The sequence below is a fragment of the Pleuronectes platessa genome, chromosome 7, assembly GCF_947347685.1.
Source record: "Pleuronectes platessa chromosome 7, fPlePla1.1, whole genome shotgun sequence".
Taxonomy (NCBI): domain Eukaryota; kingdom Metazoa; phylum Chordata; class Actinopteri; order Pleuronectiformes; family Pleuronectidae; genus Pleuronectes; species Pleuronectes platessa.
Window position 1 is genome coordinate 3,968,554 of NC_070632.1, and position 26,976 is coordinate 3,995,529.

The 26,976-nt window shown below is 39.7% G+C and overlaps 2 protein-coding genes across 2 annotated transcripts; both read right to left on the reverse strand.

The window, feature by feature from the left end:
• Nucleotides 1-2,915: 2,915 nt before the first annotated feature.
• LOC128443905 (myosin heavy chain, fast skeletal muscle-like) lies at nt 2,916-13,660 on the reverse strand. The gene is made up of 40 exons (XM_053426115.1): nt 13,630-13,660; nt 12,841-13,062; nt 12,620-12,763; nt 12,376-12,532; nt 12,256-12,283; nt 12,068-12,179; nt 11,880-11,972; nt 11,727-11,790; nt 11,547-11,645; nt 11,349-11,452; nt 11,082-11,220; nt 10,843-10,961; nt 10,348-10,497; nt 10,085-10,255; nt 9,689-9,989; nt 9,494-9,558; nt 9,321-9,408; nt 9,082-9,199; nt 8,870-8,993; nt 8,447-8,583; nt 8,104-8,359; nt 7,771-8,013; nt 7,512-7,688; nt 7,286-7,431; nt 7,091-7,181; nt 6,603-6,992; nt 6,357-6,483; nt 6,155-6,273; nt 5,877-6,073; nt 5,523-5,706; nt 5,276-5,441; nt 4,998-5,122; nt 4,588-4,896; nt 4,281-4,484; nt 4,057-4,182; nt 3,804-3,974; nt 3,613-3,717; nt 3,418-3,513; nt 3,185-3,316; nt 2,916-2,936 (listed from the first exon to the last, which is right to left on the reverse strand). Exons 2-40 carry the CDS (start codon nt 13,045-13,047, stop codon nt 2,916-2,918), a joined length of 5,805 nt encoding a protein of 1,934 aa, XP_053282090.1. The 5' UTR covers nt 13,048-13,062; nt 13,630-13,660.
• Nucleotides 13,661-16,155: 2,495 nt separating this feature from the next.
• LOC128443906 (myosin heavy chain, fast skeletal muscle-like) lies at nt 16,156-26,465 on the reverse strand. The gene is made up of 39 exons (XM_053426116.1): nt 26,259-26,465; nt 26,038-26,181; nt 25,794-25,950; nt 25,676-25,703; nt 25,487-25,598; nt 25,299-25,391; nt 25,146-25,209; nt 24,966-25,064; nt 24,777-24,880; nt 24,511-24,649; nt 24,272-24,390; nt 23,629-23,778; nt 23,366-23,536; nt 22,971-23,271; nt 22,776-22,840; nt 22,603-22,690; nt 22,363-22,480; nt 22,151-22,274; nt 21,728-21,864; nt 21,385-21,640; nt 21,052-21,294; nt 20,793-20,969; nt 20,567-20,712; nt 20,372-20,462; nt 19,884-20,273; nt 19,640-19,766; nt 19,439-19,557; nt 19,161-19,357; nt 18,807-18,990; nt 18,558-18,723; nt 18,280-18,404; nt 17,849-18,157; nt 17,542-17,745; nt 17,318-17,443; nt 17,035-17,205; nt 16,826-16,930; nt 16,630-16,725; nt 16,389-16,520; nt 16,156-16,176 (listed from the first exon to the last, which is right to left on the reverse strand). Exons 1-39 carry the CDS (start codon nt 26,463-26,465, stop codon nt 16,156-16,158), a joined length of 5,805 nt encoding a protein of 1,934 aa, XP_053282091.1.
• Between the last annotated feature and the right edge of the window lie 511 nt (nt 26,466-26,976).

The following is a 26,976-nucleotide window of genomic DNA, read 5'->3' on the forward strand; positions in this document are numbered from 1 at the left end:
GGAAATATTTTCTTGTTCATCCAAAGATTTTTATTTTTTGCTCAACACATAAGAAATACATAGGGGCAAAGGTGCACAATATGCAGTGGTATCTTTAATTATATGAGTTATAGTTGTATAACATGTTTATTTATAGAAAATATTCTGTTCCATCTGATGTCCCAGAGGCTGCCTTGGATGTTTTACCACTGAGTCAACAATGAATGTCACAGCCTGCAAGATCTGTTTACCCCATTTACCCTCTTACGCACAAATGAAGGAGCAGATATTCTTTAAGTTCAATCAATACAGCTTTATTCACAGTCTCTCATTTCAATCAGGTTTACAAGCGCGACAACCTAAAGCATCTTTATGGGCTTCATGTCTATTTTCTGCCTTTTTACGAGTTTGAGTTCAACCAGTCCTGAGTGTTACCCTTTTGGTTGGAAGGAAGCCAAGTGTTAATAATTGTCAACATCATAATTTGATCCTAATGTGTAATTGGTATATTTCAAAGCATAACTACAACGTGGATCCTGGTCAAACATTGAAGGGGAAAAAATTCTAGTTCGACAACTATAATAGTATATCAAATAAAAAGCTATGATCAACACACATTTCAGTAGCTCAAATGACAGGACTGCTTTGAAATCCTGAGAGCCTTGACTTTTGTTTTTTTTAACTCAAGGTTAGGAAGCTATATTTGCTGCAATGAATTGTAGTTGACAACAGCTGTTGCCCACTGGTGCTGGGTTTAGCATATGGTAGTGCATTGACACAGGTCCGATTCGGCTTTGATGCAGGATTACTCTCATTAATTAGTAGAAGAAGACTTTTATTCTTTAATGGCAGGTTGAAATTAGGCTAATATTTTAGATGATTTATAAACTCGTAGTTACAGCAAACTTTTATTCTGAAGAATGCAAAGTTTTGTGTTAAACATGGTTTTCTGAGTTTCAAGTTTTCTTATTCAAGTGTTAAAACTACTTTCTCAGCAGGTATTAATCTGCATTAATCTAAAAAAAAAAATTAAATCCTTCATGCATTTAAATCAATTATTTTGAAGGTGACCTTGTGTGGAAGTGTTTGGTTGGCCTTAGATACATTTTAAGGGCGTCATGTGTATTTTCTGCCTGTTTACAAGTTCATGTTCCACCAGTCCAGAATGTTACTCCTTTGGTTGGAATTCAATTTAATTGGGAGTCAAATTAGAAGTAATTCATTATTAATCATTGTTATTATGTTTTGATGATAAATCTGACATTTTAATTGGACATTTTCATTTGCGTATTTGTATAATTGTAATGATTCTATTCCAATGGGAGAGCGTGGCCTAGGGGATAGAGCGGGTGTTCTGCAACAAGAAGGTTGCTGGTTCGAACCGAACTCTCTACCCCATCTGCATGCCTAAGTGTCCTTGGCAAGATACTGAACCCCTAAATGGCCCCTCATAAAATGCTGAGTGTTCTAAAAATGTAAGTCGCTTTGGACAAAAGCGTCAGCTAAATGACATGTAATGTAATGTAACAGGTCCAAAATATCTTCTCCTGATATGCCAAATAGAGCAGGAATGTAAAGTAATCTTTTTAATGTATGATTGGAAAACTTAAGGGGGACATATGATGCTCATTTTACCACAGTTGATATGATTCCTTGGGGTCTTACTGAAATGTCTGTAACATATTTTGGTCAAAATACCACAAGGATCATTTAAAACAGCACCTTTTTACCCTGTCTAAAACAGCCCTCCTCAGATTGAACTGTTTTGAGTGACCCGACCCCCTCACCCCCGGTGAGCCTGGCTGCGAGAGTCCCAGCTCCCCAGCGCAGCCCCGCAGTGGGAGCTTGAGCTGGCGCAGCAGCAGCATCCTTCCACACTGTTGAGTCAACGTTTAGAGGTGTCCCGGGGGTTCCTTGTTTATGCGGCCACGTAAATGTCTGACGGGTAGCAGCAGCGAGCTAACGCTAGCCGGGGAGCCGGGCTCCCCTAGCCGGGGGGAGCCCCTAGGGAGATCGCGAGCCCGGCTCCCCGGCTAGCGTTAACTCGCCCGTCCAAGGCCATGTAGCGAGACTCCCTACATGGGCATGTTGTGACTAAGACGCTTATTTCGGTTGTAATCCCATTCTACGCACACTCTAGCGTATCGTTTCTGCAATGAGGAACCACAACAAATCGCGGGAGTTGTTTTTTTCCAGAGTTTTTGGGACGGTAGACATGCCAGATACCCAAATTAACCTGTAGAAGCACTATAAAAGTGGAATTTTCATAATATGTCCCCTTTAAACAGTAGAAGTTTGGTAATATAGTTTCCTTGAGCAGTTCAGTTTTGCCCAGTTAAGTATTTTGCTGGCTGCCAAATTCACTGTTAAATGTATGTGCCCATGAAATAAAGTGATGAAAACAGTATAGTATGTAATAATGCTACCCCACAGAAAAAGCATCATGAATTATTTGAAATTGTTATTTTAGATCGGTCATGGCTAAATGCTCCTACCATATAAAGACAGTAATGGTGAATTCACAGTATATTTTGACAGCTGTTGATTTCTTTTAAGGTTTATTCAAATCCCAATTGACACCTTTGTTGCTGCATTTGTAAGATTCGGTAATATATAGACACAATAAAATAAATGCTAAATTGTTATTGATACCCTAAACGTCAAAGGTTTAAGAACAGACTACATTGGATTAATATTTTTGGTCATTGTTGACTTCAAGACAGTACCCAGAAGGCAATTCATAGTGTATAAAGTGTAGAAGGTTGTCTAACTTTGTGTAAGATGTTTTCTAACAGTGTCACAAATCATCCATATCTCATTTGCTCTCACAACACACAATGAGTTGTTAATAACACAGAGTAATTTAGGAAGAAAAGGTATTTTATTGTAGTATATTTCACATCATATTATATGACTGAAAACAACTCAATAGTCCTTTATTCAGCTGTCTCCTTTCCCTGTAACAAGAGAAAAAGAAATACTGATGTTACATATGTGCAAAGAAACAATGCGCTTCGTGCAGATATAGAATTTTCGTATGTTCTGGATTTTATGAATTACTGTCTACTCAAAAATTCACCATTACCATGAATGTATAACCATAAATGTGTACCTTGCCAAAGCTTCGATCATGTTCCTTTCAAACACCTTTAACTTGCCATTTTTTTATTTAATTTGTTTTTACGACAAAGAATTGTATATTTACCTTTCCAGAGTCACGGGTCTTGGCTCTCAGTTTGTTGACCTGGGACTCTGCAATGTCAGCACGCTCCTCAGCCTCCTCTAGCTCATGCTGAACCTTCCTGCACTTGGACAGGTGGACATTGGCCTGCTCCTCCTGGAAGACAATGCATAGTAAAATGTTTAGATGACCAGCAGACATACTGCATATGCAATATGATGTATCTCTAATCATTTTTAAATAAAGCTTTTGCTTACCGCTTCCTCACTATGCCTCTTGTAGGCCTTCACCTTGAGCTGCAACTTGTCAACCAGATCCTGCAGCCTGGAAACGTTTTTCTTGTCCTCCTCAGTCTATTGTTGAAAATACATAGATTATAGATTTAAATATAAATTGTTAACAGGGCAAATAAGATTGATTTGTACAAATTAAATGTAATAAAGTGACTATACCTGGTAGGTGAGCTCCTTCACTCTCCTCTCATACTTGCGGACACCCTTAACAGCATCTACTCCACGTCTCTGCTCAGCCTCAATCTCTGACTCAAGTTCACGCACCTTCAGAAAAATGTTTACAATACAAATGTTTTGTATGTTTTCATACCTTTCATCATCCACATAACTATCTTTAATAAATGTCGTACCCTAGACTCCAGTTTCTGGAGCTGCTTCTTGCCACCCTTCATGGCCAGGTTCTCAGCCTCATCCAGGCGGTGCTGCAGGTCCTTAACAGCAACCTCCAGGTTCTTCTTCATCCTTTCCAGGTGAGCGCTAGTATCCTGCTCCTTCTTCAGCTCCTCAGCCATCATCGCAGCCTGGAAAACACAATATTTGATTTAGAAACGTCGAAAAAAGGTAAGTAGAAAGTATTGATAATAAGTCAAAACTTAAGCGTACATCAGTGATGGCTTTCTTAGCCTTATCCTCTGCATTCCTTGCTTCCTGAACAGTGTCATCAACTTCACTCTGGACCTGAACCAGGTCAGACTCAAGCTTCTTCTTGGTGTTCAGAAGGCTTGTGTTCTAAAGGATGAAAAAATGAAGTAACTTAAGTAATCAACATTTTATGTTGTTTAACGTTTCATTGGTTTTATAGATTGAAGTACTGTATAGTTGTTCACCTGAGAGTGCAGCAGTCCAACACGCTCACTGGCATCCACCAGCTCCTGTTCAGCGACTTTGCGACCTCTCTCTGTCTGTTCCAGAGCCACTCTAAGTTCCTCAATTTCAGCCACCATCAGACCGTTCCTGCGATCCACCATAGCAGATTGTTCCTTAAGGTCCTCCGCGGCTCTAACAGCATCATCCAGGTGGAGTTGAGAATCCTAGTGAATAGATAGCAGGAAATTATACGAATGAAACTCAAAATGAACTGTAGGTGCACTCACTATACTGTAGTTTGTACAATAACAGTATGTCTGACAATACCTTCAGCTGTGCCTGCACATTCCTCAGCTGCTTCTGGGACTCAGAAGCCTGGCGATTAGCATGGCTGAGCTGAATCTCCATCTCATTCAGGTCTCCCTCCATCTTCTTCTTGATTCTCAGGGCATCGTTCCTGCTCCTGACCTCAGAATCCAGAGTGCTCTGCATAGAGTCAATCACCCTCTGGCTGTTTCTCTTGATCTGCTCCATCTCCTCATCTTTTTCTGCCAGCTTCCTGTCCACCTCACCCTTGATCTGGTTGAGCTCCAGCTGAACACGGAGAATCTTAGACTCTTCGTGTTCCAGAGTTCCCTGATGAAATCATAGAGTAAGATTTTTGTCCAATATACTGCACTGTCCTTGATCTGTAATATTTTCTTCTCAGAAAATCTTCCTGGATAAAACAAACATACCTCAGCCTCCTCAAGAGCTGTCTGGATCTCAGATTTCTCTGTCTCCACCTGCTTCTTGGACTTCTCCAGCTCATGGATGCTCTTGCCAGTCTCACCAATCTGTTCAGTCAGATCAGAGATCTCCTCTGCAGAAAGAAACATATTATATATTGTCAAGACTTGAAATGTAAAATAGAAACACTAACACAAAATGTGTTGATTATAATCAAAGACAATCAGGTAGGAACTCAAACACAAAAATATTAATACGCTATTCTCGATGTCAGGTGGGAACTCACGTTGCAGGTTCTTGTTTTCACGCTTCATGGTCTCCAGCTGATCCAGAGCTTCCTCATAAGAGTTCTTCATCTTGAACAGCTCAGTGCCGAGAGAACGAGCCTCCTTCAGAGATCCCTCAAGCTCTGACTGACCCTCCTCATACTTCTGCTTCCAGTCTGCCAACACCTAAATAACACAATTTGTTGTGTTCAGATAGATATTCAGCAATACAAAGACATGTAAAAAAAAGTTGTATGAATTGGCCACCTTGTCGAAGTTCCTCTGCTTCTTGTCCAGGTTAGCAGCCAGCCCATTAGCCCTCTCCACATCAATCATGAGGTCCTCCACCTCACTCAGCAGCCTCTGTTTGGTTTTCTCCAGAGAAGCACACTTGGAGTTCACAGCCTCAATCTGCTCCTCAGCCTCCTGCAGACGCTGAGCCAGCTTTTTCCTTTGAAACATTTGCAAATTTTCTCTCAATAAAATATCTTGTAAACTTTTACAGATATTCTTTCATATATCAAATTAAATAAAGACACTAAAGTGATGTTGAACAGCTAAATGTACAAATATATATGCGAAGAAAATATCTGGTAATTTATAAGTTTGAATGTTACTCACTTGGACTCCTCAAGCTCCTCAGTGCGCTGAATAGCATCAGTTTCATACTTGCTTCTCCACTGAGCCACCTCACTGTTGGCCTTGGACATTCCACGCTGCAGCTCAGCCTTGGCCTCCTGCTCCTCCTCAAACTGTTCCCTCAGCAGGTCACAGTCATGGCGGGCTGATTGCAGTCCATGGGCAAGAGCGTTCTTGGCCTAGGATAAGAAATATTATTGAACGTGTAGAACTTTTAAATCTTATTCAACGAGGCAAAGACACACTGAGAGTTTTCTTACCTTAACCTCCTCTTCAATCTGTCTCTTAAGCTCTTCAATCTGTTGAGTGTAGGCCTGTTTGCCTCTCGTCAGCTGGGAGACAAGAGCCTCTTTCTCTTCAATTTGACGGCTGAACTCACCTTTTGTGAAAATAAAAAACATTAGTTTCTTTTCAGTTTCTGTTTAATCTGTCTCAAACTGAAGATCGCTGTCATTTGCATACCATTTTCTGTCAGGAGACGGGCTTTCTGTGCACCCAAGTCATTCGCTTGACGAACAGTTTCATCATTCTTGGTCTTCAGTTCGCTAAATTGGTCCTCAAGAGTACGGCACATCTTTTCAAGATTTCCCTGAGTAAAAAATGAACAGAAGACAGAGATTTAATTTGTAACACTATTATTTAATTTACTGTTTTTTTAAATGTATAAAAAATATTTTTTAATACTCTAATATTTCATTTATTTTGTACCTTTGCTTTGGCAACAGCCTCCATGTTGCTGGAGAGGTCATCAATCTCCATTTTGTATTCACTCTTTTCCTTTTCAAGCTTCTGCTTGACACGCTGGAGGTTATCGATCTGCTCTCCCAGCTCAGCAACGCTGTCAGCCTGCTTCTTGCGAAGAGCGGAAGCAGTGGCTTCATGCTGCAGAGTGGACTCCTCAAGGTCACGACGGAGCTTCTGGAACTCAGCTTCCCGCTTCTTGCTCATCTCAATCTGAGCAGCAGTGGCACCTCCAGCCTCCTCTAGTCTCTCACTGATCTCCTCAAGTTCCCTGGAGAGGTCAGCCCTCTGCTTCTCAACCTTGGCACGAGCAGCACGCTCAGCCTCAATCTCCTCCTCCAGTTCCTCAATACGGGCCTGTTTCAAGTAAATGTTTTATTGTTTAGTGAACATTAAATGTGAAACACAAAAACCTGAAAGCATTTTGTGTTTTGTTTAAAGCAATATGTTGATACCTGAAGCTCCTTGATCTTCTTCTGAAGCTGAGATCCCAAAGACTGCTCATCCTCAATCTTGCTCAGGAGTTGGCTGATTTCAAAGTCTTTCCTGTGAGAGTGACAAAGTTCATAGTAAGAGTTCATTCATGCTATTGGACATGACCAAAAACATGATGGTAATTTGTAATAGGGAGGGAAACAAATTTTGGATACTTTTTCGTTTTCTCATCAGACTGCTGCTTGTCATTCTCAAGATCCATGATGGATTCCTGGGCCAGTTTCAGATCACCCTCGAGCTTCCTCTTGGCTCTCTCAAGGTCCATACGCAGTTTCTTCTCTTGTTCCAGAGAACCCTCAAGCTGAACATTGAGACATTGAGATTGTGAATATAATGCTAAAGAATCTTGTTTTGTCAACCTAAGTGACTTTGTAAACTTACATCATCGACTTGCTGCTCAAGCTTTGTCTTGGCCTTGGTCAGAGTGTTGACTTTGTCTTCCTCAGCCTGCAGGTCATCAAGAGTCTGTTGATGAGCCTCCTGAAGGGCTTTCTTCTCCTTGCTCAGTTTAGCAATGCTCTCATCTTGAGAGGCCATCTCCTCTGTCAGGTTCTTAACCTATGTTTGCAAGTAAAATGTTATTAAACACATAGTAAACATGAATTAACTTGATATGCTTAACATTTTCATATTTACAAACCTTGTTCTCAGTGGCATGTTTCTCTTTCTCCACCTTGGCCAATGTTAGCTCCAGATCGTCAATATCCTTCTTGAGCTCAGAACATTCATCTTCCAGCTTTCTCTTTTTAGCAGTAAGCTCAGCATTCATTTCCTCTTCATCCTCAAGTCTCTCAGATGTTTCTTTGAGTTTGGCCTCCATCTGAATCTTGCTCTTGATAAGTCCCTCACATCTTTCCTCAGCATCTGACAGATTGTCTCCTTCCTGTGTCATTGTATGAACACATCAAGTGTGAGCCCATAATTATTTGACCTAAACATGAACAATTGTAGGTACAATCTGAGATTTACTTACAGATGCCACTTGGAGCTGCAGATCGTTCTTCTCTTGCAGAAGAGACACCATCTTCTCCTCTAGCTCCTTCTTCTTGGCCAGGGCAGTAGCCAAGTTAGTTGTCATCTTTTCATAGTTTTCCTTCATCTCAGACAGCTCCTTCTCAGTTTCAGCACTCTTCAGCAGAGGCTTGATCTTGTAGTAAACCTTCATCCATGGCCAATGTTTGACATTCATGAATGAGCGCACGTTGTACTGGATGGAGTAGATTGCTTCCCTGTGAAGGAGAAATTGTCATGAAAAATGTTCTTGGTTATTTTTCACAACATGTCTTTGTGTCCAGACTTTATTGTTTTCAACTTGCCTCCTCTCCGTCATCTTCACAAACTCCTTTCTCATGACATAAGCACGGCAGAGAGCCTGAGTCATTGTGACCAGAGTTGCAAGCTTTTCATCTCTCATCTCCTCAAGGGTACCCAGCAGACCAGCCTTGAAGAACACCTGAATAAACAGAATATATAAATGAACTTTCAGGTATCCTAAATTGTTAAAGACTCGCAAGGCAAGGATGCTTTATAAATGTACACATAAGATAAAGGCTTTGAAACTATACCATTGATGAGTAATTGCTCCAGGTACATGGTTCTAATTTTAGACCAAATTACTTCAAACATTTGATAAACCTTGAGGTACAATGCTGATTATCAGACAAACAAACAAAATAAAGAAAGAAAATCAACCTCCTTTGTAATTATACCAACAATAAACAAGGAAACATGGTGCTTACCTTTGTGTGTCCAAATCTGTACTGGTCATGATCAACATCAATCGATCCGAGCAGCTTTTCTGAAGCCTTCTTGTTGTCAATGAACTGGCCCTCAGGAATGACACTGGCATTCAATACCTTGTACCTTTTAATAAAGAAGATATTGGTCTCTGTAAGTATTTTTTGGAGTTTGTGACAACATTTTTAAATGTCATAAATATATTCATTGGTACCTCTGCTTGAAGTCACCATATTGGATTCTGCTGGGGAAACCTTTTCTGCAGATTCTGATACCCTCCAGCACACCGTTACACCTCAGCTGGTGAATGACCAGGAAGTTCTCCATCAGTCCTATTTCATAAGAGATTTCATAATTACTTTAGTGAATAGTTATACTCCTCATTGAACCAGCACTGAACTGAAACCATACAGACAAAAAAACATGCCATTCCCCAAAGAGTTCAAATCTTACCTGGAGTCTTTGACTCATTGGGAATCAGACAACGCACAAAGTGAGGATGGGTGCTCCTCAAGTTAGTCATCAGCTTGCCCAAGTTTTCCTGTAGATGAAAAAGAGTTAGTTAGGTAGTTTTTGTATAACGTAATGTGTGATGTTATTTCTTGGTTTACAATGCCAAAGCTTACCCTAAACTGTGAAGACACAGTCTGCATAGAGCCTCCCTTCTTCTTGCCTCCCTTCTTTCCAGCCTCTGTTCATCATTTCAAGTAGAATTATTTTTGTGAGAAACTGAATACATACAGAGTCAAATTGCTACATTGAATAAACAGTAATACAATATTAAAATATGTTTTAATTGAACAGCTAATTGTGTGTCATACCCTCAACAACAGGGGGATACAGGCCAACCAGCAGTTTCACTGATGACTTCTGGTACAACTGCACAACAGAGTCATTCAGTGGGTCCTTGTTCTTGTCCAGCCAGCCACAGATATTGTAGTCCACTGTACCAGCATAGTGCACCAGGGAGAAGTGGGCCTCAGGCTTGCCCTTTGCAGGTTTTGGCTTCTCAAATGCTTTGTTCTTGCCAAGATGCTGATCATAGAGCTTATTCTTGAAGGATGTGTCATCAGCCTTAGGGAACATGCACTCCTCTTCAAGGATGGAGAAGATGCCCATGGGCTAGATGAAAGTACAGAGAGATAAAGTGTATCATGAAGTGACTGGTGTTTTTTACGGAGAATTTCATACAATAGAATCATAAAATTGGTGTTTACCCTTTCAATCAGCTCAATGCAGGCGGCCAAGTCCATACCGAAGTCAATGAACTCCCAGATAATACCTTCCTTCTTGTACTCCTCTTGCTCAAGGACGAACATGGTGTGGTTGAAGAACTGTTGCAGTTTCTCATTGGTGAAGTTGATGCAGAGCTGCTCCAAGGTGTTGAACTGTGAGGTGACAAATAGTCAGCCTGATGCTCATAGACAACAGGAAAGTATTATTCTTATTTTAATAATGAGTTGAAGTGTATTAAGATTACATCAAAGATTTCAAAGCCAGCGATATCCAGGACACCAATATAGTAATTCCTCTGCTGCTTAGTGTCCAACATCTGGTTGATACGGACGACCATCCACAAGAACATCCTCTCATAGATGGACTTGGCCAGGGCAGTCACTGAGTTGTTCACCTGAAGAAGAATGTAAAAATATTTTTTCCCTGTAGGCTTCTGTATAGTTGTTTTGTAAAATGCTGTGCTACTGAATACCCTGTATAGGTATAAAACTTGATTTTTGCGATCAATAGTCAATAAAAACATAACACAGCCAGTACATCTCAATCTCTTTACATCTCTGGACAGTTTAAAAAACGACTCAATCACCCACTGTTCACGAAGGCCTTTGGCCTCAGTTAATGCTCCACTGTGCCATTAGTGCTGTTTATTTATATCATGTTTTGTATAATTACTTTTTTCTTTATATATATATATATATATTATTCACTATGATATTAGAAATGAATACTTTATGTTTACCTGAGGTACAGTCTGTCCCTTGGTGACATACTCATTTCCGACCTTCACTCTGGGATAGCACAGACCCTTCAGCATGTCAGCGGAGTTCAGACCCAACAGGTAAGCAACCTTGTCAGCATCTGAAAATGGATTCATTATTTATTATGAAGTATTGTGAATATATCTGTGTTCATGACAGAACAAAACCAGTGTGATTGAGAACTTCTGCTGTTCACTTTGATATGATATCAAATAGTCACCTTCTGTGCCATCGGGTTCAGCCTGCTCCTCACGCTGCTTCTGCTTGAACTTCATGTTACCATGGTGGATCACAGCACCAGTAAACTTGTAGATGCCCATCTTCTCCTCAGCAGTGAAGCCCAGGATATCAATAGCATTCTGTTTTCAGGAGATGAATTTTTTACAAAACATCTCCACTTTGGAAATGTACATTCATAAGATAATTTTGGATATCATAAACATCAGATATATGCAATATGTTAAATATTAAAACCTTGATCACTCACATCAGTGGCTTCCAGCTCAACTTTGTCATCAATGCTGGCCACAGTGATCTGACCCATGCTTATCAAGGGGTAGTCGTAGGGGTTGGTTGTGATGAGTGACGCCTCTGAAGATTAAAAATTTAATGAAGATTAAAAACAGTTTTTCACAAAAAACAATCAGCATATGTTTAAAATCATGCAATAGCTTAATCTGTTTACCAACTAGCTCCGGCTTGTGGTTTGTCATCATCTGGTAGAAGATGTGGTAGCCTCTCTCTTGAGAAAGCTGGTATGTCACTCTTGACTTCTCCAGCAGATCTACAAATGTTGATCATCAGTCACAACCTGGTCAGTCCTGAATTTCAGTCGTCTGCAATTGCTACAAGGATTATTACTTACATGTCTCAATGTCAGCACTGGCCAGTTTGCCGGTTGTGCCGAAATGGATTCTGATGAATTTACCCTGTTTAGAAGATAGAAATTGTTGTCATCTCCCCACATAACCAATGTCTAACAATAATTTAGTCTTGTACAAAATAACCCCATACTTACAAAGCGAGAAGAGTTGTCATTCCTCACAGTTTTGGCATTACCGTAGGCCTCCAGCAGGGGATTGGCTGCAATAATCTGATCCTCCAGTGACCCCTGTAATCCAAGTTTCGAAATTAAATCAGAAAATAGCTTTCTTGCTGAACATCTACTCTACTTTACTTGGGCTCAATGGTGTCATCACTACATACCTGATACTTTTTCTCGCCCTGACTCTTTTTGTCTCCTCCTGCCACTGCGATTGTGGCGAAGTACTGGATGACACGTTTCGTGTTCACAGTCTTTCCAGCACCAGATTCTCCGCTGGGTATGAACACAGACTTATAAGAAGTTGCTCAACATATTTGATTCTTAAGAAAGTCAACAGATATGAACTTACGTGATCAAGACAGACTGGTTCTCCCTGTCTGTGAACATAAAAAACAAATGAATTAAACATATTTCTTTCAGTTAAACATCATTCTGTATACTGTATACAAATTCCACAATAAGGACATACCAGTGAGCATGTTCTGATAAGCGTTGTCAGAGACGGAGAAGATGTGGGGTGGAGCCTCCATACGCTTCTTGCCTCTGTAGGCAGTTACAACTTCAGCATCGTACACTGGGAGCCATTTATAAGGGTTAACAGTGGCACAGAACAACCCAGAGTAGGTCTGAAATTGAACATAGAGATAAACAGTTAACTCCATGTTTAGTTTCTGATTTCAATATAACTTATTGTGCTTTAAAGATTGTCTTACGTAGATCATCCATGCTGCATAACGCTCTTTGAGGTTATACAGGACAGAGGCTTCATTGAGATGGGTCATCATGGCCATGTCCTCAATTTTGTCGTACTTGGGAGGGTTCATTGGATGGACATCGTCTTCTTTAAATACCTTCTCCTGCAACAGGACATTGGTTACATTTACAACTGAAAGCCCACTTTACTTTCAGTTGAGTCTTATTTTATGATACAAACCTCCTGAGTGTCCAGAACTTTGACGGTGACTTTGGCACCATCTTTCTTCACGATTGTTCCCTTCAAGTACAGCTCTTTGACATCGGCCACATAGCAGGCGGCTTTGGCATCAAAAGGTGCGCTTTGAGCCTCAAGTCTCTCCCTCTCTGGCTTACGCAGGTATACGGCTGCTTTGCCATAAATGGCCATCTCCGCGTCCGTACTCATGGTGGCGGGTTATGTCTGTGTAGAAAGTCAAAAAACATAAATCTTAAACTGATGACTGACTCTTAATGTGATTTAACACTGGCTATGTGCATCCATACTCATTGAAGATTATACGTTCATCATTACATACGGCCTTTGAAGCCTCTGTGTTAGAGCTGCTACCTGAAGTTCACGTAACTGACCAAAAAACTGAGTTAAACTATTTAATTTACTTCAGGAGCTGCAAGTGAACATAGGCAACTTGACTTGCTTGAGGTTCTTGAAAGGCTAGCTTCACCTTTCACCAACATTCTTATTAAGTTTAGAAATGAATTAGCCTCTTGAATCAGAGATGACATTTCTTCAAACAACTCAAGCATGTCCAGTTGCCTATGGACACTTCTTTTCGACTTTTGAAGATACTATGACTGAGAGTCTTCACAGACACTTAATAACATTTCTCTATTCACTTTTGTCCACTACAAGTGACATGACTTGAAGTTGTTGTGATTAGAGTCACACTAATCCTAGTTTTGACAAAACTATCCAGTTAAATTCAATGTTTCACACAAACTGGACAAATATAAAAAAAGTAGTTCATACCTGCCCCTTTCTATGTCAAACTTCCTTTATATTTCACAATCCTGTGGAAATCATAAAACATATATTTAGTCTTCTATGAAAGTTCATGAATGTTTATCTTAGTTTTGTTGATATTGCTGTTTAATTAGTATCAAAGAAAGTTCTCATATCTTTATAATAAACAATAAATGCTCTAAAGCAGATTGATGATACACCTACCAGTAGCAGGAGTCTTCAGGGGTCCTCTACAACACTCTTAGGTTTGATTCCACTCCTTATATTAGTTTCAGATTGCGAATGATGCCAAAGTTATAAGGGGGAGATTTCCAAATGTGGTGTTGATAACCGGTACAGCTGTAGTATTAATTAATATATCTAAAATGTTAGATGTCAGGGAGGCCAATTCATCTTTTATGAGGCATCTATATGTCCCCCATATCAGTTTTGCTGCCTTGGCCACGATTAACATTGTAACATTCAAATGCCCTTAGATACCACTATTCAATGTTCATACAGATTTGCTTTGGTTTTAATATGCACATGGGCTTCATAGTGGCTTGTTTTTCAGTCATGCTTGACGCTATACTACAAATAATGAAACTTTCAGTTAATCTCCAATGAACATTTTGATGTAATCGTGTTATTTTCATCACTCCTCTTATAAATCCTGGTTTACAACGGCTGCTGTTGTCTTCTGCGTATTAATACACAATGTTTTGTGCAAAGGATCATCTACTTCTCTCAAGCTTTTTATATTTGATTTTTTAAAGTGAAAAAAGGTTTGATTCAGAAGTCCATAATAGTCATTGGCATCACCAGCTGTTCAAACATGTTGCAACCCGTGCTAGGCTATTTGTGTGTGACTTTGATTAAATCTGATTCCCTTTAATGGCGAAATAATGTATTTTCTTTATTATAGTTGGATTTTAGCGGAATGGTTTTTCAGACTGAACAAGTAATGACCCAAAAAACACATATACCTTATAGTCACAACTTCAAATTTGTTGAAGTTGAAATAAATAAAAAACGTTGGTCATTGTGGATTAAATATATTTAGATGCAAAAATATTTAATTAGTTTAAAATAATATTTTCCTTATAAACATGCGATATATCAGTACTCTTTTCATTTCACAAAACATGAGGTCAATAGGTCGTCTTCCACTCTCACAGACCTGGACTGGAATGCTTGCATCGAATGTGTTATGCTTGCAAAGCAGAAGTTAAAAAGGGACACTTGCCAAATATGGTTAGGGTGACAGCTGATGGTCACATGAGATTAACATTTGTTGCTGGTACAGCCATTCTACGTCTCAGGTTCCCATCAGTAAAGGAAGATCTTGAGTTTGCAACCGTACTCAAAATAGTTTGTTAAAATCTTTAGTATTCTGGCGACATTCAACAGTTTGGCTCTTTTGTTTGTTTTTTCATTAAATAGTTATTTCAATAATGAATAAATGACTTTGAATAGAATAATTCTAAATAAAAGTTATATGAAATAAATGTGGTTTAAGAAATAAATTAAAAAAAGGTAAGATAGTATTAATATCAACAATAAATTTGAAACATCTTCACAGTGAATAAATAATAAAAATTATATTTCTAGTACTTTTGATTAAGTGTAACAGATATGTTTGTGATATTCACACTCATATGTCAAACTATTAACACCTTGACTGACTCTGCAGACATAGCAGAGTTCATTTTTGGCTCATGTACATAAGTGGACAGTGAAGGTCACTTCACTTCACTGCTCTACAGCTGCAAAACACTCGTCTATCATCCAATAAAGTCACATGAAGCTGTAATTTGGAATGTGAAGTCCTTTGTGACAAATTTTTTATGTTATTGTTTTAAAGGCTGGTCAAGGCACTTTATAACAGCTGTTAAGAGTGGTTGAGTCAGTGTCATATATCATTAGCTCCTTTATTAGGAGAGACTGTTCAGATGATAGATCATGTTTGGCTTTATATGAAGGTTGTTATATTATATGAACTGACAAGTTTGCCTTCTGCCTATGTATGTCATATTAATACAACTTGATTGAATATATTGTTATTAGTCTTGCAGCTGAATGTTTTTCGATCCGAGCCAAATATGTTTACGTGTGATTCTAAGATAATAGAGTTTGTTTTGTTGTTTTAAGTCCTGTTTGTGAACTCCTGGTTAGAAATAAAGTTACTACACATTGTGTTATGCACATTTGCTTCTTTTTTTTAATTCTAGTCTGTTTCCGTAAACCTCTTCTAGCCGTTCGGTGCTATGACAAATATTTTGGCTACACATTTCACAACAGTATTATCTAATTGCGTTATTAAAGAATTTAATTGATGTTTCAGTTACCGAAATAGTCTAGATCAATTAGGGATTGGAATAAATTTCCATTTGTTTCCATTTAGACATTGCAAAATATTCAAATCTCAAATAAGCTATTTAATTTTAAGCAAAGACATGAAAGACAGCAAATTTAGGAGTAACAGCTTAATCTTTATTGTGTCAGCATTTTATCATATTATATGATTCAACAAAGCAAAATCTTCAGTGGGCTTTATTCAGCGGCTTCTTTTCCCTGTAAAACAGATACATGGTTGGTGTTAGGTAGAGTTTAATATTAGCCTGAGGGACAATTCATTTTGATCTGAATTTCAAATTATAAACTTAATTCAAAATAAACATAATTAATAATCTAATCTATCTGCCCTTATAAATTAGCATATAAAGTAATGAGGAATGACAACTGAATTTGTGTTCTTTTAGTACACCAGACCGATAGATATTTACCTTTCCGGAGTCACGGGTCTTGGCTCTCAGTTTGTTGACCTGGGACTCTGCAATGTCAGCACGCTCCTCAGCCTCCTCCAGCTCATGCTGGACCTTCCTGCACTTGGACAGATGGACATTGGCCTGCTCCTCCTGGAAGACAAAACAGGGCAAATGGTTAAATGACCAGCAGATATACTGCACATGAGATATGATGTCGTATTGATTTGTCATTGTTTAAAAATTAATGTTTTGCCCTTACCGCTTCCTCAGACTGCCTCTTGTAGGCCTTCACCTTGAGCTGCAACTTGTCAACCAGATCCTGCAGCCTGGAAACGTTTTTCTTGTCTTCCTCAGTCTGTAGTTGAAAATACATAGATTTTTATGTTTTAAAGGGAAGTATATTTTTACATTTGCTTGTTTTGTACTATACACATTAAATGTCAAAGTGACTCTACCTGGTAGGTGAGCTCCTTCACTCTCCTCTCGTACTTGCGGACACCCTTAACAGCATCTGCTCCACGTCTCTGCTCAGCGTCAATCTCTGACTCAAGCTCGCGCACCTTTTGAAAAAAAGACAAATGCATTCTCAGTTTACATTACAAGTGTTTGATGTTTGTTTTTTTACTTTGTCTATATGTGTATAATTCTAAGATGATTCTCTTACCCTAGACTCCAGTTTCTGGAGCTGCTTCTTGCCACCCTTCATGGCCAGGTTCTCAGCCTCATCCAGGCGGTGCTGCAGGTCCTTAACAGCAACCTCCAGGTTCTTCTTCATCCTTTCCAGGTGAGAGCTAGTATCCTGCTCCTTCTTCAGCTCCTCAGCCATCATCGCAGCCTGGAAAACACAATATTTGATTTAGAAATGTCAAAAAACTATTAGTAGAAAGTATTGATAATAAGTAAAAACTTAGGGTTAGGGTTAGGGTTAGGGTTAGGGTTAGGCTTACATCAGTGATGGCTTTCTTAGCCTTATCCTCTGCATTCCTTGCTTCCTGAACAGTGTCATCAACTTCACTCTGGACCTGAACCAGGTCAGACTCAAGCTTCTTCTTGGTGTTCAGAAGGCTTGTGTTCTAAAGGATGAAAAAATGAAGTAACTTAAGTAATCAACATTTCATGTTGTTTAACGTTTCATTGGTTTTATATATTGAAGTACTGTATAGTTGTTCACCTGAGAGTGCAGAAGTCCAACACGCTCACTGGCATCCACAAGCTCCTGTTCAGCGACTTTGCGACCTCTCTCTGTCTGTTCCAGAGCCACTCTAAGTTCCTCAATTTCAGCCACCATCAGACCGTTCCTGCGATCCACCATAGCAGCTTGTTCCTTAAGGTCGTCCGCGGCTCTAACAGCATCATCAAGGTGGAGTTGAGCATCCTAGTGAAATGATAGCAGGAAAATACACAAATTAATCTCAAAATGTACTATAGGTGCACTCACTATAATGTAGTTTGTACAACAGCAGTATGTTTGACAATACCTTCAGCTGTGCCTGCACATTCCTCAGCTGCTTCTGGGACTCAGCCGACTGGCGATTGGCATGGCTGAGCTGAATCTCCATCTCATTCAGGTCTCCCTCCATCTTCTTCTTGATTCTCAGGGCATCGTTCCTGCTCCTGACCTCAGAATCCAGAGTGCTCTGCATAGAGTCAGTCACCCGCTGGCTGTTTCTCTTGATCTGCTCCATCTCCTCATCTTTTTCTGCCAGCTTCCTGTCCACCTCACCCTTGATCTGGTTGAGCTCCAGCTGGACACGCAGGATCTTAGACTCTTCATGTTCCAGAGTTCCCTGATGACATCATAGAGTTAGATTTTTGTCCTTACAGTCAGGGTTTTAGCCCAATATACTGCATTGTCCCAGATTTGTAATTATTTCTCCTCAGAAAATCTCCCTGGATAAAACAAACATACCTCAGCCTCCTCAAGAGCTGTCTGGATCTCAGATTTCTCTGTCTCCACCTGCTTCTTGGACTTCTCCAGCTCATGGATGCTCTTGCCAGTCTCACCAATCTGTTCAGTCAGATCAGAGATCTCCTCTACAGAAAGAAACATATTATATATCGTCAAGCCTTTAAAGGTAAAATAGAAACACTAACACAAAATGTGTTGATTATAATCAATGACAATCAGGTAGGAACTCAAACACAAAAATATTAATACGTTATTCTCGATGTCAGGTGGGAACTCACGTTGCAGGTTCTTGTTTTCACGCTTCATGGTCTCCAGCTGATCCAGAGCTTCCTCATAAGAGTTCTTCATCTTGAACAGCTCAGTGCCGAGAGAACGAGCCTCCTTCAGAGCTCCTTCAAGCTCTGACTGACCCTCCTCATACTTCTGCTTCCAGTCTGCCAACACCTGAATAAAACAATTTGTTGTGTTCAGATAGATATTCAGCAATACAAAGACAGTAAAAAAAAAACATTGTGTGAATTGGCCACCTTGTCGAAGTTCCTCTGCTTCTTGTCCAGGTTAGCAGCCAGTCCATTAGCCCTCTCCACATCAATCATGAGGTCCTCCACCTCACTCTGAAGCCTCTGTTTGGTTTTCTCCAGAGAAGCACACTTGGAGTTCACAGCCTCAATCTGCTCCTCAGCCTCCTGCAGACGCTGAGCCAGCTTTTTCCTTTGAAACATTTGCAAATTTTCTCTCAATCAAAATATCTTGTAAACTTTTACAGATATTCTTACATATATCAAATTAAATAAAGACAGTAAAGTAATGTTTCACAGCTAAATGTACAAAATATATGCAAAGAAAAAGTCAGTTAATTTAATTGTTTGAATGTTACTCACTTGGACTCCTCAAGCTCCTCAGTGCGCTGAATAGCGTCAGTTTCATACTTAGTTCTCCACTGAGCCACCTCACTGTTGGCCTTGGACATTCCACGCTGCAGCTCAGCCTTGGCCTCCTGCTCCTCCTCAAACTGTTCCCTCAGCAGGTCACAGTCATGGCGGGCTGATTGCAGTCCATGGGCAAGAGCGTTCTTGGCCTACGATTAGAAATATTATTGAATGTGTAGAACTTTTAAATCTTATTCAACGAGCAATGGACACACTGAGAGTTTTCTTACCTTAACCTCCTCTTCAATCTGTCTCTTCAGCTCTTCAATCTGTTGAGTGTAGGCCTGTTTGCCTCTGGTCAGCTGGGAGACAAGAGCCTCTTTCTCTTCAATTTGACGGCCGAACTCACCTTGTGTGAAAATAAAAAACATTAGTTTCTTTTCAGTTTCTGTTTGTTCTGTCTCAAACTGAAATCGCTGTCATTTGCATACCATTTTCTGTCAGGAGACGGGCTTTCTGTGCACCCAAGTCATTCGCTTGACGAACAGTTTCATCATTCTTGGTCTTCAGTTCACTAAATTGGTCCTCAAGAGTACGGCACATCTTTTCCAGATTTCCCTTGAGAAAAAAGGAACAGAAAATATACATTTAAATTTTAACACAATTATTTAATTTATTGTTTTTTTAATGTATAAAAAAGGCATTTAATACTCTAATATTTCATTTATTTTGAACCTTTGCTTTGGCAACAGCCTCCATGTTGCTGGAGAGGTCATCAATCTCCATTTTGTATTCACTCTTTTCCTTTTCAAGCTTCTGCTTGACACGCTGGAGGTTATCGATCTGCTCTCCCAGCTCAGCAACGCTGTCAGCCTGCTTCTTGCGAAGAGCGGAAGCAGTGGCTTCATGCTGCAGAGTGGACTCCTCAAGGTCACGACGGAGCTTCTGGAACTCAGCTTCCCGCTTCTTGTTCATCTCAATCTGAGCAGCAGTGGCACCTCCAGCCTCCTCTAGTCTCTCACTGATCTCCTCAAGTTCCCTGGAGAGGTCAGCCCTCTGCTTCTCAACCTTGGCACGAGCAGCACGCTCAGCCTCAATCTCCTCCTCCAGTTCCTCAGTACGGGCCTGTTTCAAGTATATGTTTTATTGTTTAGTGAACATTAAATGTGAAACACAAAAACATGAAAGCCTGTTGTGCTGTGTTTAAAGCAATATGTTGATACCTGAAGCTCCTTGATCTTCTTCTGAAGCTGAGATCCCATAGACTGCTCATCCTCAATCTTGCTCAGGAGTTGGCTGATTTCAAAGTCTTTCCTGTGAGAGTGACAAAGTTCATAGTAAGAGTTCATTCATGCTATTGAACATTACTAGAAACATGATGGTAATTTTTAATAAGGAGGGAAACAAAGTTTCAATACTTTTTCATTTTCTCATCAGACTGCTGCTTGTCATTCTCAAGATCCATGATGGATTCCTGGGCCAGTTTCAGATCACCCTCGAGCTTCCTCTTGGCTCTCTCAAGGTCCATACGCAGTTTCTTCTCTTGTTCCAGAGAACCCTCCAGCTGAACATTGAGACATTGAGATTGTGAATATAATGCTAAAGAATCTTGTTTTGTCAACCTAAGTGACATTGTAAACTTACATCATCGACTTGCTGCTCAAGCTTTGTCTTGGCCTTGGTCAGAGTGTTGACTTTGTCTTCCTCAGCCTGCAGGTCATCAAGAGTCTGTTGATGAGCCTCCTGAAGGGCTTTCTTCTCCTTAGTCAGCTTAGCAATGCTCTCATCTTGAGAGGCCATCTCCTCTGTCAGGTTCTTAACCTATGTTTGCAAGTAAAATGTTATTAAACACATAGTAACCATGAATTTACTTGATATGCTACACATTTTCATATTTACAAACCTTGTTTTCAGTGGCATGTTTCTCTTTCTCCACCTTGGCCAATGTAAGCTCCAGGTCGTCAATATCCTTCTTGAGCTCAGAACATTCATCTTCCAGCTTTCTCTTTTTAGCAGTAAGCTCAGCATTCATTTCCTCTTCATCCTCAAGTCTCTCAGTTGTTTCTTTGAGTTTGGCCTCCAGCTGAATCTTGCTCTTGATAAGTCCCTCACATCTTTCCTCAGCATCTGACAGATTGTCTCCTTCCTGTGTCATTGTATGAACAAATCAAGTGTGAGCCCATCATTATTTGACCTAAACATGAACAATTGTAGGTACAATCTGAGATTTACTTACGGATGCCACTTGGAGCTGCAGATCGTTCTTCTCTTGCAGAAGAGACACCATCTTCTCCTCTAGCTCCTTCTTCTTGGCCAGGGCAGTAGCCAAGTCAGTTGTCATCTTTTCATAGTTTTCCTTCATCTGAGACAGCTCCTTCTCAGTTTCAGCAGTCTTCAGCAGAGGCTTGATCTTGTAGTAAACCTTCATCCATGGCCAATGTTTGACATTCATGAATGAGCGCACGTTGTACTGGACAGTGTACACTGCTTCCCTGTGAAGGAGAAATCGTTGTCATGAGAATTTTTGCAGATTTTTCACCCCATGTCTTTTTGGCCAAAATTTATTGTTTTCAACTTGCCTCCTCGCCGTCATCTTCACAAACTCCTTTCTCATGAGGTAAGCACGGCAGAGAGCCTGAGTCATTGTGACCAGAGCTGCAAGCTTTTCATCTCTCATCTCCTCAAGGGTACCCAGCAGACCAGCTTTGAAGAACACCTGAATAAACAGAATATATAAATGAACTTTCAGGTATCCTAAATTGTTAAAGACTCGCAAGGCAAGGATGCTTTATAAATGTACACATGAGATAAAGGCTTTGAAACTATACAATTGATGAGTAATTGCTCCAGGTGCATGGTCTAATTTTACAACAAATCACTTCAAACATTTGATAAACCTTGAGGTACAATGCTGATTATCAGACAAACAAACTAAATCAATGAGAAAAATCCACCTCATCTGTAATTTTACCAACAGTAAAACAAGGAAACATGGTGCTTACCTTTGTGTGTCCAAATCTGTACTGGTCATGATCAACATCAATCGATCCGAGCAGCTTTTCTGAAGCCTTCTTGTTGTCAATGAACTGGCCCTCAGGAATGACACTGGCATTCAATACCTTGTACCTTTTAATAAAGAAGATATTGTTCTCTGTAACTATTTTTTGGAGTTTGTGACAACATTTTTAAATGTCATTAATATATTCATTGGTACCTCTGCTTGAAGTCACCATACTGGATTCTGCTGGGGAAACCTTTCCTGCAGATTCTGATACCCTCCAGCACACCGTTACACCTCAGCTGGTGGATGACCAGGAAGTTCTCCATCAAACCTATTTTATAAGAAATTTCATTTTACATTTTTGTGAATAGTTATACTCCTCATTGAACCAGCAATGAACTGAAACCTTACTGACAAAAAAACATGCCATTCCCCAAAGAGTTCAAATCTTACCTGGAACCTTTGTCTCATTGGGAATCAGACAACGCACAAAGTGAGGATGGGTGCTCCTCAAGTTAGTCATCAGCTTGCCCAAGTTTTCCTGTAGATGCAAAAGAGTTAGTTAGTAAGTTTGTGTATAACTTAATGTGTGATGTTATTTCTTGGTTTACAATGCCAAAGCTTACCCTAAACTGTGAAGACACAGTCTGCATAGAGCCTCCCTTCTTCTTGCCTCCCTTCTTTGTAGCCTCTGTTGATCATTTCAAGTAGAATTATTTTTGTGAGAAACTGAATACATACAGAGAGAAATTGCTACATTGAATAAAGAGTTATACAATATTAAAATATGTTTTAATTGAACATTTAATTGTGTGTCATACCCTCAACAACAGGGGGATACAGGAGAGCCAGCAGTTTCACTGATGACTTCTGGTACAGCTGCAGAACAGACTCATTCAGTGGGTCCTTGTTCTTGTCCAGCCAGCCACTGATATTGTAGTCCACTGTACCAGCATAGTGCACCAGGGAGAAGTGGGCCTCAGCCTTGCCCTTTGCAGGTTTTGGCTTCTCAAATGCTTTGTTCTTGCCAAGATGCTGATCATAGAGCTTATTCTTGAAGGATGTGTCATCAGCCTTAGGGAACATGCACTCCTCTTCAAGGATGGAGAAGATGCCCATGGGCTAGATGAAAGTACAGAGAAATAAAGTATATCATGAAGTGACTGGTGTTTTTTAGGAGAATCTCATACAATAGAATCATAAAATTGGTGTTTACCCTTTCAATCAGCTCAATGCAGGCGGCCAAGTCCATACCGAAGTCAATGAACTCCCAGATAATACCCTCCTTCTTGTACTCCTCTTGCTCCAGGACGAACATGGTGTGGTTGAAGAACTGTTGCAGTTTCTCATTGGTGAAGTTGATGCACAGTTGCTCCAAGGTGTTGAACTGTGAGGTGACAAATAGTCAGCCTGATGCTCATAGACAACAGGAAAGGATATGTCTTATTTTAATAATGAGTTGAAGTGTTTGAAGCTTACATCAAAGATTTCAAAGCCGGCAATATCCAGGACACCAATATAGTAATTCCTCTGCTGCTTAGTGTCCAACATCTGGTTGATACGGATGACCATCCACAAGAACATCCTCTCATAGATGGACTTGGCCAGGGCAGTCACTGAGTTGTTCGCCTGACAGAAGAGAAGATGATATTTGACTTAAGCTGCATGGATTATACGTTTTTTCGACACTTCCCATAACAATCTTTAAATCATTGATATTACCTCACTTTTTATCAGTCTTGTCAAATTAATTCGCAAGCAATGCCTGTTACAAAAAATTTCGATAATTCCCTTCCCTTATTAACCTTTCACATTATTTATAGTTATTTTGTCCATAATTAATGCATCTTGAAATTCAGACCACCAATCAAATTAAAATAACGCTTATCTGTATCATGTTTGATGAGATAAATGAGATTAAAAAAATTGAGTTGAATTAATTTCGTGACAAATAATGTATGCGATATTCCTTCACTTAATAATACACAGCACATAGGTGCATACATGTTAAATGCACAATAACATATTTTTGGAATTAGTTCAAATATAATTAATTAAAAAATATATATAATAAAAGTTACTTTCAAAATACAACCTAATGAAACCAGTGTGACTCCTTTACCTGAGGCACAGTCTGTCCCTTGGTGACAAACTCATTTCCGACCTTCACTCTGGGATAGCACAGACCCTTCAGCATGTCAGCAGAGTTCAGACCCAACAGGTAAGCAACCTTGTCAGCATCTGAAAATGGTTTCATTATTTATTATGTAGTATTGTGAATATATCTGTGTTCATGACAGAACAAAACCAGTGTGATTGAGAACTTCTGTTGTTCACTTTGATATGATTTCAGATAGTCACCTTCTGTGCCATCGGGTTCAGCCTGCTCCTCACGCTGCTTTTGCTTGAACTTCATGTTACCATGGTGGAGCACAGCACCAGTCATCTTGTAGATGGCCATCTTCTCCTCAGCAGTGAAGCCCAGGATATCAATAGCATTCTGTGTTCAGAAGATTTCTTTTTTACAAAACATCTCCACTTTGGAAAATACATTCATAAACTTACTTTAGATATGATAAACATCAGATATATGCAATATGTAAAATATTAAAACCTCGATCACTCACATCAGTGGCTTCCAGCTCAACTTTGTCATCAATGCTGGCCACAGTGATCTGACCCATGCTGATCAAGGGGAAGTCGTAGGGGTTGGTTGAGATGAGTGCCATTTCTGAAAATAAAAAAAGTTTAGTTGGATTTTATCACAGAATAACTCTTATGTACATTTACAATTGTGCAAGTCTCAATCTGTTTACCAATAATGCCCGGTATGTGGTTTGTCATCATCTGGTAGAAGATGTGGTAGCCTCTCTCTTGAAGAAGCTGGTATGTCACTCTTGACTTCTCCAGCAGATCTACAAATGTTAATCATCAGTCACAACCTGGTCAGTCCTGAATTTCAGTAATCTGCAATTGCTACAAGGATTATTACTTACATGTCTCAATGTCAGCACTGGCCAGTTTGCCGGTTGTGCCGAAGTGGATTCTGATGAATTTACCCTGTTTAGAAGATACGAATTGTTGTCATCTCCCCACATAACCAATGTCTAACAATAATTTATTCTTGTACAAAATAACCCCATACTTACAAAGCGAGAAGAGTTGTCATTCCTCACAGTTTTGGCATTACCGTAGGCCTCCAGCAGGGGATTGGCTGCAATAATCTGATCCTCCAGTGACCCCTGTAATCCAAGTTTTGAAATTAAATCAGAAAATAGCTTTCTTGCTGAACATCTACTCTACTTTACTTGGGCTCAATGGTGTCATCACTACATACCTGATACTTTTTCTCGCCCTGACTTTTTTTGTCTCCTCCTGCCACTGCGATTGTGGCGAAGTACTGGATGACACGTTTCGTGTTCACAGTCTTTCCAGCACCAGATTCTCCACTGGGTATGAAGACAGACTTATAAGAATTTGCTCAACATATTTGATTCTAAATAAAAGTCAACAGATATGAACTTACGTGATCAAGACAGACTGGTTCTCCCTATCTGTGAACATAGAAACCAAATGAATTAAACATTTCTTTCAGTAAAACATCATTCTGTATACTGTATACAAATTCCACAATAAGGACATACCAGTGAGCATGTTCTGATAAGCGTTGTCAGAGACGGAGAAGATGTGGGGTGGAGCCTCCATACGCTTCTTGCCTCTGTAGGCACTTACAACTTCAGGATCGTACACTGGGAGCCATTTGTAAGGGTTAACAGTGGCACAGAACAACCCAGAGTAGGTCTGAAAGTGAACATAGAGATAAACAGTTAACTCCATGTTTAGTTTTTGATTTCAATATAACTTATTGGGCTTTAAAGATTGTCTTACGTAGATCATCCATGCTGCATAACGCTCTTTGAGGTTATACAGGACAGAGGCTTCATTGAGATGGGTCATCATGGCCATGTCCTCAATTTTGTCGTACTTGGGAGGGTTCATTGGATGGACATCGTCTTCTTTATATACCTTCTCCTGCAACAGGACATTGGTTACATTTACAACTCAGAAAACACTTTATCTTCAGCTGAGTCTTATTTTATGATACAAACCTCCTGAGTCTCCAGGAGTTTGACGGTGACTTTGGCACCATCTTTCTTCACGATTGTTCCCTTCAAGTACAGCTCTTTGACATCGGCCACATAGCAGGCAGTCTTGGCATCAAAAGGTGCGTTTTGAGCCTCAATTCTCTCCCTCTCTGGCTTACGCAGGTATATGGCTGCTTTGCCGTATAAGGCCATTTCCGCGTCCGTACTCATGGTGGCGGCTTATGTCTGTGTAGAAAGTCAAAAAACAAAAATTTAACCACTAGCAAAGTGCATTGTTTTTTTTGTTTTTTTTTACTAAACTGTTTGCTTTTCTATCGCAAAGAATATATTTTCACAACTACAGATGGCCTTCGACTTGGTACAGGTTTTTAAACTTGTTAACACTAACCATTACATTGTTTTTTTCCCAACTGGATGAATGACATTTGGTGCCATTGACAAACTGACTAATACACCTTCCCTATACATATGTAAAAAAGCCAATCAATCAATTGTAAAAATTCATACATACCTTCCCCTTTCCCTTTGAGAAATTAATGCTATATTCCAGAATCCTGTAAAAAAAGGTAGAATATTATAGCAGGACATGAACAAAACTGAACTGTACAAAATACAAAATAATCAAATATTAACAAAGTTAAAAGGAAGAAACAGGCAAAAGCACAGTGTGCACTGATTAATAACTTCATACATCTTTGCACTTTTACATGACATATATTGT